The sequence below is a fragment of the Protopterus annectens genome, chromosome 5.part0, assembly GCF_019279795.1.
Source record: "Protopterus annectens isolate FY-2018-M chromosome 5.part0, PAN1.0, whole genome shotgun sequence".
Taxonomy (NCBI): Eukaryota; Metazoa; Chordata; order Ceratodontiformes; family Protopteridae; genus Protopterus; species Protopterus annectens.
The window spans coordinates 263407714-263428173 of NC_056735.1; the positions used below are offsets into that span (position 1 = coordinate 263407714).

A 20460-nucleotide genomic window follows, 5' to 3' on the forward strand; every position below is an offset into this window, starting at 1 on the left:
GTAAGGAGAGTAGAAAAAAATCTACTTCAGCTAGCCATAATAACCAATGTTACTGGTTTGGAGAACTGCAAATGTAACGAACTGCAAATGTAACTGCAGCTTCTGGAAACCTCTGATAATTTGCTAATGAGGCATTCCATTCCCCTGCATTGATGAGGAAAGATGGTGAAGCTAAAGTATTAGATTAATGGGCATTTAAGAGTGGAGCCAAAGACTGTGCAGAGTCCAATGGAATGTCATTCAACCATCAGGGTTACCTCTGTTTTAGTTACTGAACCTGAGCGACTGGCAAAAAGATACTTAATAGCAAGGAAATTATCAAACTTCTTGACACCGATAACAAAGAACTCAGCAACAAAAGAGCGTACCCAGTCCCTAGCACCGAAAAAGATGTCAGTATTGGGAAAGGTTTCAAGTGCTGAGATATCAAAACCAACATGGTCACAACCAACAATAGCCTCGATAATACTGGGGCTAAAATCAGCAACAGTCCATTGTCACTGTCAACCAAGGCCCTAGTGACCTTTGGCATTGAAAGGCTCAGACATGTGGCCACAGACACAGAGGGAACCATTAGCATCAGCTCAAAGGTTGGCATCAATTCCAATGAGTGATTTGGCAATAGTAAAAATGTCTCTAAAGCACGTGATGCTGGTAAAAGGCCCAGACAAGGAGCAGAAAATGTAGCAGAGGTGGATTCTTTGCTTGCTACCACAGAAACAGAGGGGGCATATAGGATGGCCATCTCAGTTTGTGGTTTAACCGGTGACCTTGCTATCCTCTCCAACTGAGATGGAGTGAGAGACTGTGAAGATAGCACTGAAGAAAAAAATCTCACCTCCAATCAATGCAATAATTTCTTCACTTCTGAAAAAAAAGCTGCCCCTCAGGATAGTTGGGAACTACAAAACCCTCCAGCTGAAAGACCCTTGAGGCCCCTGCCAAATCCTGAATGGCCAATGAAGAAAAGACCTAGGGAGAAGAAACCTCCATCTGGAAAACTTTAATCACATAGGGGAAGTGCTGCTTGATGCTTTGGAATCCTCCACATCTATACGCTTTGTTTTTTCTTCTTGAATTTGGACACAGTGTCAACAGAGGGTAACAAATAATTCAATATCAGCTTGTTTCTCCTGCAAATCAGCTTGTTTCTTCTGCAAATCCCTGGAATCAAAATTCTTGACACTTGGCATCAAAATGTTCCACTCTCAGGCACACAATGCAATGAGCATGTGTTTGTCCTGATAAGGAATACTGTGCCTTCACTTGGAACCAAAAAGTTAAATCTGAAACATCCAGAACAATCCCATAGGAAAAAATTGATCAGCTAGCAACATGTTGAATGGAGCAGGGAGGAGTAGCTCAAAACCATATGTGGAATGACTAACTTCAGCTAAGTTGAAACCAATGAATCTAAACATGGAAAAAAAGGGAAAGAAATTTTGACTTGAAAGACAAAAATGTTGGTTTAAATAAATAAATACACTTCTTTTCCCACTCCTCTTTTCTTGATGTACTGAAAAATATTAGGGTTCAACCAAACACGCTAATAATGGGTGATTTTAACTACCCCACCATTAACTGGGAAAACTACTCATGTACCAACTGCTTCGCTCAGTACTTTCTGGAATTCATAAACTCCAATGCCCTGGATCAACTTATCCATGCCCCCATCAGGGGCAACAATATCCTAGACCTAGTCATTACCAACATGAGTGACCGGTGCTCCATACCTGAAGTCAATACCTCATTGGTCCGATCCGACCATAAGCTAATTACCCTAGATATCCACATCCTTCCCCCACCCCCATTAAGGAAACCATGGTAAAAAATTTCTCCAAAGCCAACTTCATGCTTCTTAAGACAGAAGTGGTGAACTTCATGACATCCATGCAGATGGACAATACATTATGACTACTGAATCCTACACAACTGCACTTTATAAGCACTTACATGAGTGCATGGATCATGCTATCCCAAACAGAACCAAGACGCTATCCTCCAAAAAAAAAGAAGCCAATCTGGTGGTCCCCTGCCATACACAAACTGTACAACAGAAGGAAGAAACTGTTGCAAAAGAGAGCAAAATCCCATGAGTGGAGGAGTTCTCTGGTCAGCTTCAGTAAGAAGCTGCGATCCCTCATAAAATCCTCCAAAGCTAGTTACGAAAACAAAATCGCCACTGATTCTAAAGACAACCACAAAGCATTCTATAGCTATGTCAAGGATCTCAATGACAACACTCAGATCTGCTCTGAGTTACAGCACAATGGCACTAAATATACAGACCCAACTGATATTGCCAACATCCTGGCAGATAGGTTCAGTGCTAACTTTACCCCCCTCTCACCACCCTAAAGAGCCCATCTCTATACCGGAAGAATGCAAAGTTCCTGTAATCACGGCTGCACAGGTAAAAACCACACTCTCCAAAGCCAAGAACACAGCATTCATGAGACCAGACAACATCCCAGGCTGCATTCTACACGAACTACAGAACGAACTGGCACCCCACCTAAGTACCATGTTCAATCATAGTCTCACCTCAGGCTTTGTGCCTGCTGAATGGCGCACAGCGACGGTTATCCCACTCCACAAGGGGGGAGCCACCACTGACCCCGGGAACTACCTCCCCATTAGCCTGACGAGCCTGGTCTGCAAGGCCATGGAACGTATCATCATGGAACTTATAAACAAAGACACTGGTAATCTCCATACTCTGGACCCCACCCAGTTCGGGTTTGTAAAAGGCAGATCATGTCTTCTAAACCTGATAGACTTCTTTGAAGCAGTCACCAAAGCCGTAGACAAGGGTGAGGTGGTTCACACAGCCTATCTAGATCTTGCCAAGGCTTTCAACATCATCTCCCACTCTGGAATTATAGATAAACTCACTAAACTAGGTATAAATCCCTATGTCCCAAAATGGGCTGCCAACTGGCTCACTGACAGAACCCACACTGTGAAAGTAGCAGACTCCAAATCAGACTTCACACCAATGACAAGTGGAGTACCACAGGGTTCAGTCCTGGGTCCTCTCCTGTTTGTCATCTACTTCTCTGAAGTACAGGCTAACACAGAAGGTCTTTGGCTAATGAAGTTTGCAGATGACTGCAAACTAGAAGCCATAATCAAAACTCCTAACGATGTGGACGTCCTACAAAAGGGCCTCATTGAGACAATGGCCTCAAGCTCAATGCCAAAAAGTGCATTGTCATCCCCTTTGGTAAAAACTCTGTACCCATGAACTACAACATAGGCAGTAGTATACTTAACACCGAATGTGTGATAAGAGACCTTGGGACACAGGTGGACAGTATTCTCTCTTTTGATAATTACATCGCCACAGTAGTCAGGAAATCCTTCTATGTGGCACACCTAATCACAAAAGGTTTCTCATCCAGAAAAAAGAGGTCATTGTTCCCCTATACTCATCACTCATTAGACTCATTATAGAGTACAACGCCCCTTTTGGTATGTACCTCACAAGACATCTGCAACAACTGGAAAGGCCGCAGAAATACCTCACAAAGAGGATTACCAGCCTCAAACAGATGCTCTACGCAGACCGTCTCAAAAAACTCCAGCTTTACTCCGTCACGTATTGCCTACTCAGAGGTGATCTCTGCCTAACATACAATGCTATGTCAAACCCAGAGCTTTTGGACATGCTCCACTTAAAGAAATCCCAATCCCTCCGAGCTACATGCTCTAGGGCCCTAAACCTTGTCACCACAATAAACAGAACATGCCAGAGGGATAGATTCCTGTCCCAGAGACTTCCCATACTCTGGAATAAACTACCTATCTCTATCAAACAAAGCTCCTCATTAGCACTCTTCAAGAAAAATCTTGATGATTAGATGGGAAATAGGAAATTCACCCCGTGGATCACCTCTGTGGCTCTGCTTGACAGTGGCACAGGAAAATAATTTTCTCGGGTGGCAAAAGCTAGGGTACCTTCTTGGCTGGGCTTGTATAGGCCCCAGGGCCGATAGCCTAGTACCTACCTATGAACCTATGAAATATGAAAACCCAGAACACTGCTACATGATACCAGATGCACCTTTCAATGTCATCACAAATGAGACCTAAAGAACAAGTAAATTGTGGTGCACCAGGGAAAATGTTTTAGGGCCTGGGAGTCTTAAAGGTGCTGAGTGACTGCTGCCTGTGGCAAACTGGTCCTGACTTTGAAGTGGATAGACTGAATTATGTAAAATCAGGCATGTCCACAGGTCTGAAGAAGTTTCTTCAGCAAAGTATGATTTCATGCATCAAATTTCAGAACAATAAAATATAACTAACAGTACAGAAGAAAATGTTAAGAGCTGCTCACTAGCTTCTTTCTGTAGTTCTAGGCTTGACTCTTCCCCCTGTCTCTGCCTGTGTAGCATTTAACCCTGAGCATGTCCCCTAGTTATATCAGTTATATCACTGCTCTCAGAATCTCCCCTGCATGAAAGCATGAGAAGAAGCATTTTCCCTAGTGGGCTTACCTGGTTAACAAAAAAGAAAGAAAGAAAAGCTATTCTGCCACTGTAAGCAGATGTGATGATTGTGCTTTATATGAAGTACAGCTCCTGAGAAATCAGAAAACATATGGCCCTGGCAAGTGAAAACTACTTGGTCTACATGTAGAAACAGTGAGCGAGTGCCATGTCCTTTACATTTCATTTAATTTCAGCAGATAACCCAGATGACTACAGAGCCTTTATATTTATTAAAACAATACTGAGGTTTATGTAAAAAGTAAACAATTTAAGAAGAATTCTGACCTTCTCCATGCTCATCTTCTCCGGCATCACAATAATACAACGATAGCCCTTCACAGCTGCTGCTAGTGCCAGCCCAATTCCTGAAATACAAAATAGGAATGTAAAAGCTGCATATGCTAAGCTTCGCAGTCATATTATGCAGATTTATTAGCAAAGATCTGAACTGAATTAGAAGATGTCCCTCAGACTGTCTGGCTAGAAGAAATGGTAGTACTTTGAACTTAGCAATAGCTGCAGTCTAATTCAGCAGCAGAACAACTGCTCATGACACCGGTAACTGGCAATTTAACAGGCAACATCAGACAGCTAAGGCAAACAAAACAAGTATCTTGTTATCTGCTATCCATCTTGAAGAAAGTACGCAACGAGCTTCCATCATGAAGCTTGAGACCTTTATGTGCCAGAGAGGTGACTATCACTGAAGCTTCACAATTACTGATAATTTTAAGGTAAATTAATGCATGAGTATCCTTGCAGGTCATTATACTGGACAGGTATGTAAAAAAGTCCTAAAAGACCAGTCTAGATGACACAGGCAAGTGAGCACATCTCTGTTCTGCATCTGCTTTCAGCAACAAAAGTAATTAAATCCAAATAGATTGCTGGTCCACTGCTGCAGAGGGAATGGTTCCATCTGTGATGCTGATGAAACTATCAGCCTCTGTCTTGGATGGACAGCTGCAGGGGGGAAGGACCGAGTTGGTGCTAGTCATGTCTGCTTTCTTGACTGAGGGAGTTGCAATAAGCAGAAAATCCATAGTGTAGGACAGAATCTCTTTGCCATACAAACATAAAAGAACAATGACATATGTCTCTGTTGAGCTCAGCACATGGAAGCACAGGTGAATATCTGCATTGATGTGACTGTATATCAACATGGGGACCATACCACTCAACTTATCTGCTCAGGAGACCTGGACAAAGTCAAAACAGTGAAGGTGTGAGACATAAGCATGTTACTTTAATTCAATTTAAAAAGTTAGTAGAGTAACATGTTTTGCATAAACATACATTTTCTCAACAAGAAGTATGAAACTCTAATGCCTGGCATTATTGACTGACTGTAATACCCAGTGTTTTACCATAAAAATCAAAACTTTTATGAGGGATATTGCAAAAATCTAAGACAAAATCAGGGACATTTTGTAAAAATAGTGCACAGGTGAGAGCTATGACTGTGACTTGTGTATGTGGAATCAGAGAAATAGATCTGAGTTGATGCACTTATATCATTCACTCTCATAGTTACTATAAGTGGGGGTTGTCACTGGAGATTTGTCCATATAGACGCAGAGACACAGATGTTGCTGTATATCACTCATTTGGACAGACACTATGGTGGTGGTGTAACATTAAAAGCTTCTCATCTGTAGTATGACTGGGGTCAGGATTTGCCCTCCAGCTCTTGTATGAGGACATGGATCGAAACATCCTGCACTGCATTCTGGGATACCGGAGACCAGGTATGTTAAAGACTGCTCCCCATCCAAAAACATACTTTTATAAGTAACTACACATCTGCACAGATTTATAATATATTCTATATCCAGTGGTGGTAACATTAAAAAATATTAGCACCGGGATCCCAAAGGAAAAATACATGCACATTTATAAATAACTACACAGCTGCACAAATTTACAAGGTATTCTGTAGCCATTTGTTGTAACTTTACTAACAAGTGACAGAACAAAACATACAAAGGGAAAGATTTCAAAGGATGTACTTAAAGCATAAATTCTGACATGATAATTTTAGGGGAGATCAGTTGTGCAGCCAGGGTGAGATGAAGGGACATGATTGCAAATGCAGATCAGTCTTCAGTGCAGTCCATTACTGGCATACAGGAATGAATGTCGGTATTGCATTTGTGATTGGAACTAAGGTGCTTAGAGCCCAGTGTGTGTGACATACACTATAGAGCCACTATAACAGTTGCTTGCTAAAAATGTAGCAAGCAGTTTGCTTTGCTACAATTTAAAATGAAGCTAAAGCTTTTTTTTTTTTTTTTTTTTTTACAACTGAAGCACTTTAGTGCTTCATGTGTGGTAGAAACTGTAGCAACTTTTTTTTAGATTGAGGGACAGCATCAATCACCAGAATAGCTAGTTAAACCTCTGGGGGAGATAACAGAATTAATCAGGAATCCAGAATGATTTACTGAATTGCTGAATGAAATAATGATGTCTGCTTATCTATACACACATCTTATTTGCTTTTTTATTTGTTGATTTCATAGACTGACTGATCCTCTTTTAGCAATGACACCAAAAAATTACAGCAGAAATCAATCAGAATACAAAATTAAGACTAAACTAATAGACATAAAATTAACTGTACAATCAAAATTACAGCTTCACTGCCTGTCAGTTATTATTCAGCCTTGTGTTCAATACCTCATTATGCTGAAAGCTGCTAATTAGCCATGATAAAGTAGTTTACTTTATTGTCTATAGAAGTTTTCTGTTTGAGTGATGAAGGTGTGAATTGTGAAAGTGTTCAAGATTCAAGTTCAGATCACTAAAACTATAAGATGGCAGTTCATTCTACTACGTGATACCACACAGAAAAGGTTTTGCTCCTGAGATGATAATATGGAGTTAGCAAAAGTTCTGAGTGAAAGACGAAAGGAAGAGTTCTCTGAAGTTTGTAGAATTTAAACATGTGGGAAAGAACAGGGAACATTCAAAAATAAACTTAAATGAGGCAGCAGGTACAGTTAAGTGAAGTGATAAAAGACAGCCAACCAGCAAGTTCTTGAAACAGACAAGAAATGATGTCAGTAAAAAGGAGGTACATTCTCCTTCCTCCCTGCCTCCCTCTTGTATGTGAATATTTACATAAATTGTTACTAATACTGTGATATTTTTCACCTGAGCTATTTAATTCATAGCAACAAACTCACACCCCAACTGCTGCAGTATCGCACAGTTTCATTTTACACAGCACTTTTGTATCTTTTCCTATCTTGTATACAATGTAATCTTTGTCTTATTAAACATTTAACTAATACCTTCTTATCCACCTACAGCTTAATTTATATAGTAAGCTCTCAAAGCACCCACGTCAGATGCGTACTATAGTCTGCTTTGTTTTATCCCAGTATTGGGGGCCATCTTGGAAATTGCAGAAGCTATTCTTGAGAGATGGTTAATTGTTGCCATTTTTAATGGTTCACCACCAGCTATTTATATGAGATAAACCTTCCTGCAGGATAGCTAAGTTATTTAGAGTATCAATGACTACTCTCAGCTTGCAGTCATCTGCAAATTTAGTCAGAGCTTCAAAAAAGTAGATGCCAAACAGGAGAGGTCCAGCACAAAATCCGGGGGATTCCACTGTTGACTGGATTCTTTGTGGAGGTAATTGATTTTAGCTTTTTCATTTGTATTCTTTTTAATATTCAGGTATTGTACCCACTGGCCAACAAACAAATTAATCCAAAATCAGAAAGTTTTATTTGTGTTTTTACTTAAATTTTCAGTTTTGATGTTGTTCAACCACCATTTTAAGGATCCCAGTTTGTCATGTTTTTCAGCACTGTTTTCTTTTACTCTCTTTTATGATGTGTCCTTTTTATTACATTTGTTTTAATGTTTCTTCCTTCGGATTATGTATTTTCTGAAAATATTAACATTTGCAAACTGTCAATGTTATACTGCCATCACGAGAAACATCACTAAAAGTTTGTAAATCTCCAGCCTGGTGGTGTAAATAGATAAAGCCCTGACTATGGTTCAGGCAACCTGAGTTTCATTAGTGATCCAAGCTTCAAATTAAGCTGGCAGGGAAGGGGGTATATGCCTATCCTGGGGGTAGCTGGTATAGGGAGATCATTCTTGAAGCCCCGGTTTAAGTCAATGTTTGGAAATATCATCAGGCTGGAAATGTAGGAGGGATTAGGAGTTGTGGTTGCCCTGGGAACCTGGGTGTGCATGAACTAAGCTGGTCACCTCTCATGGCTGAACCCAGCCTTCTAGATGAGGACAAAGGAGGTAGGGTCTAGACAGAAAAAGCTCTACTGCACATACAAAAATATGTGATGCTACTGGACTCGTGCTCTGCTCCATCTCCTCTAACAACTGATTGACTTCTTCTTTCCACTCCACCTGTGATGGCCTATGTTGACAGGATAGTTGACTATTCACCTACGCCACCTCTACTCCCCTTCTTTCATAAAGTAGGTCCTGTCTGGAAGGGTAGTTCTGACCATGAGGAAATGGAACAACACATGTTAAAAATAAATACATAAATAGAAGTGAAGCCAAGCAGTACAAACCCATCTGGGGGCACAGAAGGACAAACAGTCTGCAAATTAAAATTACTTTAACTTGAAAATGTTTAACCTTGAGGCAGTACTGTTCCTTGTTGATGGAAACATCTCAGAACAGCAAAGTGTGACTGCAGCTACAAACTAAAACTATTAGTTCACAGTAATCAACATGAAATCGATCTATTTTGATGTTTCCACAAAAATGCCCTCTCAATATGGCAGGCTAATTCCAAAGTTACTCTCACAGAAACTGGATGGACATTGTTGAAAAATGACAGTTGTTTGCTTACATTAGCATATTACAAACAGCAAACCTGGCTCTATTAAAATATATGTAGATAACCAATGCTCATTTAGAAAATGGTTTGATAAAATTACACTGAGATTTTGCATAATCCATACAGAAAAAGCATCATTAAACTGGCAAACCACAAGACATTTACTGTTTCATATGCTTATTGCAGTTACCTTTAATAAAATTTTATGATGTGCAACTGTTTAGTTTTTTATTACTGTATGAAAAGATAAATATAACAGGTAATTAAGCAATAACTCACGCCTGGGTGTGGGTAATGCTGGATTTACCCACAGATGGTGTGGTTTGTTCATGAGGGCAAAATCCGAGTGGCCAAACAAGGACAACCGAGGGTAAATCCAGCATTACCCACGCCCAGAAGTGGGTTATTGCCATTATATAATGACATTATTTAAGAAAATAAATACTTACTTTTCTTAAATAATGGCATTGTATAATGCCTCTGTGCTGCCCTTCCGCAGCTGTCCGGTATTCTGCGGCAGTTCTGATGTACTGCGCATGCGTATGGTTACGCAGTACATCACAGCTGTGTGTGGAAGCAACGGAGAAAGGAAGATCTCCGTTGCTTTTTAAAAGGTGTCTCACTATGTTAAGAGTTTAACATAGTGAGATAGCTTTAAAAAAAGTAACGGAGATCTTCCTTTCTCTGTTGCTTTTTTTTAAAGTTTTTTCGCTATGTTAAATGAGTTTAACATAGTGAGACAGCTTTAAAAAAGCAACGGAGAAAGGAAGATCTCCATTGCTTTTTTTATGATATCTTGCTATGTTAAACCCATTTCACATAGCGAGATTACAGCAACGGAGCTCTTCCGTTCGCCGTTGCTGTGTAACACACACACACAAAAAAAAAGACTTATACTAATAGAAAAAGTCTGGCTGACCGGGCCTTTTTCCATTAGTAGAAGTCTGATTTACAACAGGCACGCTGACCAATCAGCGTGCACGTTTTGGAATATTAATGGGGGGGGATGTCATTGTATAATTTAATATAACATATTGCCATAATGTTTCCTGCTTGTAACCATCATATGATTATTATCAGAAAATGGATTTTTATTTACTGATCTCTGACTAGCTAAAGCACTACAAAAGAAAGGAATCAGTTCTATGATACAAGACAAGAAAATAAAAAAAAAATGGCCTGCAAGCTTTTTTGTATCACTAGCTAATATAATAGTGCCTGGTCTATCAAACCATAATCAAGATGGCCAGATTTTAGGGTCAAAAGCTTCTACAGCTAGTTTCTTTTCTCATCTTTTAAAATAAGATTGTCTGGTTTATTATTATTTTACTAAGTTTCCCTGTGGTGGATATTTGAAGCCTTTGTGTAATTTCAATTATTTAAGGCAAAGTAGTATGTACCTGTAAGGACTGTCCATAAGATTCAGGAAAATAAGTATCACTGCTTGCAGAAATTGTGTTCTGAAGCTAGGTCAACTTCATGATGGTGAGAAAAAGTCAGAGACAGCTATGGCCACAAACAAAGACTTCATTGATGGCTCATTAGTATGTCTCTGAATTGACAGCTCATTAGTATGTCTCTGAATTGATGGCTCATTAGTATATCTCTGAATTGCACTTTATCTAACACTAGTGGTGTCAGACCTGATGGTAGTAGTGTTTTCTCTGGCAGTCTATGCATCATTTTAGCAAAGGCACTCCCTACACAAACCAAACACATTCAGACGCATATGCACACACAGACAAATTACACACATACTCCCAGACACTTCCATAAACACGCGCTCGCACACACACACAAGCATGCACACACACGCACACAGACACACACGCACACACACACACACACACACACACACACACACACACACACACACACACACACACACACACACCTGAAACTCACTAATTCAATCACACACAATCCCTTACATACAAATGCACACATCCAGACTCTCAATTCTTTCCTAGGGTAACCACCCAGGCAGGCGCGCACACACACACACACACACACACACACACACACACACACACACACACTCATGCAACTTCATTTATGCACTTACAGACAGACACACCCATGTCCACAAATGCACATACACATTAACACCTCCCACCCATACATCTTTTCTGAACTTGCCTTCTCTACGAGTGAATGATAACTGCTGTTTTTTGGACTAAGTTCACATTTTCTTCCAACAGTGAACATTTATGCAGTTCAGCAATTCTCTGAATTCCTCAGCAGTACAGATCAAGAATCAACAAGGAGAAGGTAACTGTGAGCTGTCTATCGGGGGCTAGGATCCGCCACATAACACACGCACTCAGGTCACTCCAAAGCAAGTACAAATATGACTCCGTCATTGTCCATGCTGGTGTGAATGACCTGAGATGTACCTCCCTGGACTACATGAAAAGAGACGTAGAGGAGCTCTCTGATTATGTAGCCCAGGCTGGTATGACCCTGACCCTGAGCAGCATCTTGCCCTCACCAAGAATGATACCACAATACAAAGACAAAATGATCAGCTTTAACAATTGGCTTGAGTACTGGTGTCATTCTAAGGGGATCCAATGTCTGTCTGCCTGGGATGATATGTTGGACAAGCCACGCTGCTTCGCAAGGGATGGCTTACACCTATCACCACTGGGCTTCCGGATATTGGCTAAGGCTCTTGCCACCCCCATAGTGCCTTTTTTAGGCAAGGCTCAAAAGATAAACCCACCTCCTTAGAAAACAAAAATGGAAAAAAACTAAGGGTAATGCTGCTCAACGCCAGAAGTCTAAATCTCAAGATGCAGGCACTTGATGCACTCCTCAGCATGGAGAACATCGACGTCTGTGCAGTAACTGAAACCTGGTTCAGGGCTCCTGAGAGCACCCCAGCGCTACCAGGCTATACCTCGTATCATGCTTTTCGGCCCCAAAACCCGGGCTGAACCACAAGGAGGGAGTGTCCATATTCATAAAGGACACCCACACCTCCAGGCTAGTAGCAACACATGAAGCAACAGAGACCATACAGGTGCAACTAACCATAGGCAAAACTGCTATACAACTGGTAGCATGTTACAGACCACCCTCCCAATCTCAAGAACCCCACTCAGCCTTCCTGAAGACATTGGAGGATATGAATGTATCACAAAATACCATCATACTGGGAGACTTCAACTACCCAAACATAGATTGGGTACATTATTCTAGCCCTAATACCCTATCCCAAAGGTTCCTGGAATTCATAAATTCAAATGCACTGGAACAACTAGTCACCTCTCCCATTAGGGGAGATAATATACTAGACCTGATCATCACAAACATGGGGACAAAATGCTCCACACCAGAAGTATACCCCTCACTAGTGAGATCTGACCACAAACTAATCACCCTGGATATACATATCCCACCTCCACCCCCAGCACAAAAGACCACAGTGAAAAACTTCTCAAAAGCAGACTTCACTCTTCTTAAGAAGGAGATGGTATCCTTTAAGCCCACTGTGCCAGTGGATACCACATCCCGCAATGCTGAATCCTTCACAAATGCTTTCTATGGACATATCCAAGAATGCATGGATCATGCAATCCCAAACAAATCCAAGTCCCTCTCCACCAAATGTAAGCGTCCTGTCTGGTGGACCTCAGCCATAAACAAATTGTATAACAAAAGAAGGAAGCTACTGCACGTCAGAGCGAAATCCCATGAAGGGAAGGCGTCTCTGATCAACATTAGCAGAAAACTACGTTCTCTCATAAAACATCCAAGGCAAACTTTGAGAGAAAAATCGCTAAGGACACTAAAGATAACCACAAAGCCTTCTTCAGCTATGTTAGAAACCTGGGCGGAATCCCTCAGATATGCTCAGAGTTGGTTCACAACAACAAAAAAATACACTAAACCCACAGATATTGCTAACATTCTGGCTGACAGGTTCAGTGCAAATTTCTCGCCTCCTTCACCCCCAAAAGAAGAAATACTTATCCCAGCTGCATGTAATCTCCCTGTCATCTCAGATGTCCAAGTGAGAACCACCCTAAACAAAGCAAAAAACACAGCATCAATGGGACCTGACGGTATCCCGGGGTGTGTGTTACGTGAACTCCAAGAGGAGCTAAACCCACACATTAAAATGCTATTTAACCTTAGCCTTACTTGGAGATATGTACCTGTACACTGGCGTACAGCAACAGTGGTCCCACTCCACAAGGGGGGTGCCTCTACAGACCCTGGAAACTACCGCCCCATAAGCTTAACTAGCCTGGTCTGCAAAGCTATAGAAAGAATCATTATGGAACTCATAAACAGAGACATAGGGGACCTACAGACACTTGACCCCACCCAGTTCGGCTTTGTGAAGGGCAGATCCTGCCTTTTAAATCTGGTTGACTTTTTCGAAACAGTCACTAGAGCCATTGATGATGGCAAAGCAGTCCATACAGCATACCTGGACTTGGCTAAGGCCTTCGACAATACCCCACTCAGGCATCATAGATCAGCTAAACAGCCTAAAAGTAAACCCCTATGTCACTAGATGGGTTGCAAACTGGCTAAAGGACAGAACCCATAAAGTTAAAATCGCTGGAGCAATGTCAGACTCAAAGCCAGTCACAAGTGGTGTCCCACAGGGATCTGTCCTGGGACCCCTCTTGTTCGGCATTTATTTCTCAGATGTTAAAGCAAACATGGGAGGGCCGTGGCTGACAAAATTCGCAGATGATTGCAAACTAGGCGCCATAGTTGATACACCAGCAGACACACACATCCTACAAAAAGGCCTCACTGAAATGGACAACTGGTGCCGTAGTCACGGCCTTAAACTAAATACCAAAAAATGTATAGTCATCCCTTTTGGAAAAAACAAAGTACCCACAAATTATCACATAGACAGCAACCCACTGAGTATGGAAAAAGTAATCAGAGACCTAGGGACCCAAGTAGACAGCGACCTCTCATTTGACACCCACGCTGCCAAAGTGGTTAGAAAAACATTCTACCTTGCACACCTCATCATGAAGGGATTCACATCCAGATCCAAGGATGTCATTGTACCCCTATATTCCTCCCTCATCAGACCCATGATTGAGTACAATGCCCCAATGTACCTCACCCGGCACTTGCAACAGCTGGAGAGACCACAGAAGTACCTCACCAAAAGGATCAAGGGTCTCCAACATATGTCTTATTACGCCAGACTAAAGAAACTTCAGCTCTATTCAGTGGCATACCGCCTGCTCAGGGGTGATCTCTGCCTGACGTACAAGGCCATGTCCAATCAGGATTTGATGGACATGCTCCACCTCAAAAAATCCAAATCCATCAGGACCACGAGAGCTAAAGACTTAAACCTCGGCACAAGTATGAATAGGACATGCTGGAGGGATAGATTCATAACCCAGAGGCTTCCCATGCTTTGGAACAGGATCCCAGTTCGTATTAGGCAGAGCCCCTCACTGACTCTCTTCAAGAGAAATCTTGATGAGTAGATGGGAGATCGAAAGTTTACCCCAGGGGTCACATCTGTGCCACTGCTAGACAGGGGCACAGTAAACTAATTCTATTATATAAGGGGACCTTCATTGTGTCACTACTAGGCAGAGGCACAGTATTCCAGATTTATTCTGTACATTTTTTACCATTTCATGGGGTGGCAAAAGCCACATCACTATGGCTAGGCTTACAAATGCCCCAGGGCAGATAGCCTAGTACTATACTATGAAACTATGAAACTGACATTTCTGGGGGAGAGCACACGTTTAATTAACATGAAATACTCCCTTGGATTGTCACATTAACATGCAGTCAGTGAAACTGCCCTCCATGCTGAAGCTCTAACTAGTAGGAAACCTCAGAGGTAGGGTGGTCTATGCATCAGAAAGGCTTACCACAAGCGGAAAAATGGCTGCATTAAGGCTTTCACTTTGTGGTAAGCCATTCTGAATCCCAATCTGTGTGTGTGTGTGGGGGGGGGGGGCAGGTTTCACATGGAAATGTCCACGTGAGCTTCAGATATAAATATGCTTTTACATTTTTAAAAACATTCAGCTGTCAGACGGTAAAATGCAGAATTATAATCCTGCTCTCTGTGTCTGCCTTTGCCTATACAAGTGTTTCATAATATTACTTTATGTCTATGAGATAACATATACTATAAAATCCTGCTAGTTTACTTTTTCTTCTTCCCGTCTGTTTTTTTTTTTCTGTCTGTTTACTTCAGATCAAGATGTTTGGAGTGTTGCCCATGGAATATGGTGAATACACAAATTCAAGTCTCTGTTCAGCAATGATGACAAAGGTCAGTCAACTAGACTAAACATGTTTACATAAACAGGACAGTGTGTAAGGCAGGTTTTGAATTGCTGGTAACTGGCTGCATCTAAAAAAAAGGAGGGGGTGTGGAGAGAAATACTACCTAAAATTTCTGGTTTGTTTGCATGTTATGCACTTTCTCTGTTATGCTTTATTTTAGGTGCCATACAGACATTTTGCTCGCTGTGAAAATGATACTTATTTAGCTGTTCCACAGTGGAATTTCTTGTTTGCTATATAAATGCAACTGCCATTTTTGTGATAGATGATAATAGCTGCTTAGGATTTCAACATTGAGCAAGTTACTCTGTCAGTCTGGAAATGTTATTTATCATAAATAATACATAGTACTTATATGGACATTATTCAGACAAAACTAAGAATGTCACATCTATAACAAAATTAAATCATATTGTTTAAAATGTAACCAACTCCTAGAAATGGAACTTTTTTGTTACTGTTCTTGGGTCTTGCCCAGTTGCTCCCCCTTTCTTCACCCAATTGGCCTCTTAGTTCTTTTTTTCAGGATGGGAGTCAGGTACCGTTTATCCTGGGAGAAAGCACCATAGTCCATTATTTCAGTAGCTGGAGGTCCTCATCCATTCTGTTGTTGCCCCAGTAGATGAAAGGAAGGAAGCCAAACTGCATGACTAGGAGCATTCTCTTTTACTAACTTTGGAGCTCCTAATCTAACTCTTCTCACTCGAACCACCCCCTAATACTGCTGACCATGGGGAGCCTGTGGGACCCACATAGTGATCCTGAACCACTGGGCTGTATGCCCCCTGTAGGCATTTACTCCATAAATGTGACACCCAATGCTCCTTTTAGGTGTAACCCAAGTGGGGAGATAGGGCCATCTCTTTCCACCCAGGATGAGGAATCCTGCAGCAGCCACAGATTCCCATCCTCCTCATCCCATTCCTCCATTGTCCATGTCACTAATATGGGTCATTTGAGTTGCAGCAGGACTTCATTCCTCTATGTCCATGGGAGTGGGCACTGCTTAATGTATTTTATTTAGGTTTGTTGATTGGGTTAGTCTCACTAAGCATGTGGCCTACTTTCAAGGAAGTGTCACGGTAGAATTCATACTGACTAAGGGAAAATTGGCAGGGCACCAGAGGGAATTTCCCTAAATTTGGCCAGGGCACCAGGGGAATGTCCCCGAATTTGGCCAGGGCACAAGGGGAACATCTCCTACCCTTTTGGATACGTGTTATGGAATCTTTTACATCCACCTGAGCTACCACCAACTCAGGATATGGGAATTTGGTTTAATGTTTTCTCCAAAGGATAACACAATCAGGAGTGAAGCACCCACCTTAAGCTGCACTGTAATGTCAGGATTGGAAAATTAATTAAAGCAGATAAGACCTCATATGTTCACAGGTTGATAGGTTGGTACTAGGCTATCAGCCCTAAGGCCTATACAAGCCTAGCCATAACAATTCCCTGGCTATTTCTTCCCACAGTTTAATGTCTCATCTCAGTTTAATGTCTCATCCAGTGGACAATACACTCAGGGGTGTAGTCTCCTCCTTCTGCTAGGCTGCAATGCCAGTAATGGAAAATGCATTCAAGCACCTGAAATGGGAATAAAACCCCAGAGCTTTCTGATATTGCAGCACCAAAGATAAGTGTGCTACCCAGTGAGGTGCAGACACTGACAGAACATTTTATTAAAAAAAGAAAACTACTAAGTTTTCATCTGAAAGACTGCACAACAAAAATGCTACAGCTCACGCATGTTCTTTTGTTTGCTGCAATTCTTGTTTTGTAAGAACAATTTGATACTCTACGGTACAGCATATGACACTAAATACCCATGTACAGAAAACAGTAATGCAGAAATACCATAGAACACACCCAGGATTTTTAGGCCAGGGTATGAACCGCACCTCGTTGTCTCTTACTGCTTATAAATTTAATGTTGCTGAGGCAGCTATTTTTATGTTAGCAAGTAATTACATGTCTAATTTCATTTACCAAAAGAGAGGTTTTACCGTATTGTTTAGTTAGTCACGAGTATAGAACAGAAAATGAAAAGAATGTGGACATATGCACTGTCTGAAATACTCTGCTACAACCACATTAGATACATCTTGTGCAATATTTTTTTTTATAAAAATTAATAAAACCAGAGCCTATTGCAGTATTTAATACAACACATGGATGATATCGGCAGAATTATGCATATCATGACGCTCTGCCACCCTGGAGTCTAGTTTCACCTTTAGCTTCTTGAACATGAACACAATCCTGCCAGCTCCTTTGATATAAAGAGAAAAAAACCTGACAATCAGCTAGGTGACTCGAGTTTGATTATCAGCTTGGGAACCTGCTGGAGCAGAAATGGGGGAAGAGAAGAAAGATCTGGCTATATCGGGTCACCTTCCTTTGGGAGGAAGGGAAGAGGGCAAGTGTCTGGGCACACTTACTTATGATAGAAACCTTGGTGGGGACACAGGATCATGCAAAGATGCTGTTTTCAAGGCAGGAAAGCCCACATATTACTTATACATGGAAGTTTGTCTATAAACCATTTTAATCCATCACACTTAAACAGATGATTTGGGCATATGCAGGAGACATTAATGCAATAACTTACTAGTGCCTGCTGGCACCTGGTTAGGTAGGTTTCAGATTTCTGACTATTGCCATGCTGAGCAACAAATGCCTAGACCTGAGACTAAAGAGAAAAATGAAATAGGTTCATAGGTTCATAGATTAGTACTAGGCTAACTGCTCTTGCGAGCCATTTTAAGCCTAGCCAATTATCCCCCTGTGAGATTCAAACCCTGTACCTTGTGTTTGTAAGGCAAACACCTTAACCATTAGGCCACCCTCCCAACCCAATGAGAGAATATCTTTTCAAATGAACGAGAAAAGCAGTAGTTTACATTTTGTGTTCAGTTTAAATCATTTCTCACATTTAATGTAGTTTAATCACAGTACTGAATACCACGCATTCAGTAACATGATTAAGTTAAATTGGAAAAAAAGTTCTGTGCTTGCTTTGCCTTTCAGGCACTGTTAGCTTGAATGGGACAAGATAGCCCAAGGCAGCATTTCAAGTATGATTAAAGGCATATAGTGATCAGTGCTGTAGACATTAATGAGTTAAGAACTCTCAACACCTATCAAGATGATTAGAAGCACTCCCAGCTAGCTCTGTCCTCATCCCAGGAGGAAAAAAATGGGGAAAGCGAGTGGCAAAAGAGAGGTTTGTTACTTCAGAAGGATGGGCAAAAAAAAAAAAAGTCACAGACAACTGTATAAAACATTCTCTATATTATTTTGGAAACTTTTGGATGAAGATAGACAATGACTTTTTAAAATGCACTAGAAATTACTTATATTTTTGTATAAAACTCAGTAAGGGTAATTTGAGGCTAATAATGCTTACTGTAGGTTGACAAAAAATAATTACAACTACATTTCGTCTTTATAATAACCAGACCTCTTCAGAATCTAAATACACCTTACACAAAGCCCATTTTTAAAGGCCTACTTAAAATCACATGACCAGTACAGAAGTGAAACTTTTAAAAATACAGTGTAATCACCTAAAATATATATAAATACATTTATATGTACCTTAGTTATTTCTATATCGGAATAAACAACTCAACCCATGGTCTATGTAGCCACATGCAATAAATGCCCAGCTTTTTATATTGGTAAAATGCATCAACGCCTCAAGAAAAGAATTTATGAACATGAGTATGAAGGTAAAAATAAGAACATTGTGAATGTGTTGTATAGACACATACAAGTACTTGAGAGGGTGGAAAAAAACCAAGGTCGGGGTGTAGAAGTTATATTTAGAAAAATTTGAACTGAAATGGCAGCTGAAGACCGATGCTGATTGTTCCCTTGGACTCAATGATTATTCCTCAGTAATGAGTGTACTTAAATTTAGGGATAAGGTCGTTTAAATAATGTTTTTAGATTTCACCAATTATGTGGTAAGATGTCAAGGTGAGGGAATATTATGTGTCTGAAATCTGATCACTTAAGTCATTTGTAGATTACCTCATATTTATCTCACATCCTTGTCTTCTTATAATTCATTTCTTCATCATCCTCACTGACTGTTCATAGTGTGTCAAATGAAAAGTTGGGTGCCCTCTTTTTCTGCCGGCAAGAATGGCATGCCTTATGGTTTCTGATGGGGTCCTTTAGCCTCCCCACTGTTCATTCGGTAGTGTTCTTGGTGTTATGTGGCAATGTATGGTAACTACACAGTCCTTTACTGGACTTGTTCTAATTCAAAACCTCCAGTTATTTTCCTGACCCTTATTCTTAATTTGTTTCTCACTGGCCCTTATGCATACTCCTTAGTTCTTGTGTGGCTCTTTATTTGTAGTAGACCACTTGTACATGTGTACTGATTAGCTCAGTTATCAGAATATTTTCTTTAGCTCTTTTCTTTGAAGCAAACATCAGTAGTACTGTGACTTCATTCTTATTTTAAAACTCTACTAGCCCTACTTCACCTGTGCCCTGCCAGCTTCTAGCTCTGTACAGTGTTCATATTCATCTCCTATCTCCCAATTTTCTGAAATTGCTTACATAAATTAGGTGAGCCTTAGAAGGCATGTTTTGTGTTATCTTCTGTACAGAAATTAAATTTCCATTGGGGATGCTTAAGAAGGGACTTGGAGTGACAAAGGATTGACTGGAATAGGAATAAATGGGTGAGTCACTTAACAAGGTTTCCATTACAATGAATGGGGGGGGGGGGTAGCTCACTGCATATCTGCCATACCAACATTACAGTAAGTGGGAACTCATGTGTAAAAAATATCACTGCATTCCTTGGAA

At 40.8% G+C, this 20460-nt stretch overlaps 1 protein-coding gene across 2 annotated transcripts in view; it reads right to left on the minus strand.

The window, feature by feature from the left end:
- CBS (cystathionine beta-synthase) overlaps positions 1-20460 on the minus strand; it is a 656282-nt gene that overhangs the window by 293567 nt on the left and 342255 nt on the right. For both annotated transcript variants that reach the window (XM_044072237.1, XM_044072236.1), the window contains exon 5: positions 4779-4858. In XM_044072237.1, the coding sequence (XP_043928172.1) occupies positions 4779-4858 (80 nt within the window). The remainder of the gene's footprint in view (positions 1-4778; positions 4859-20460) is intronic.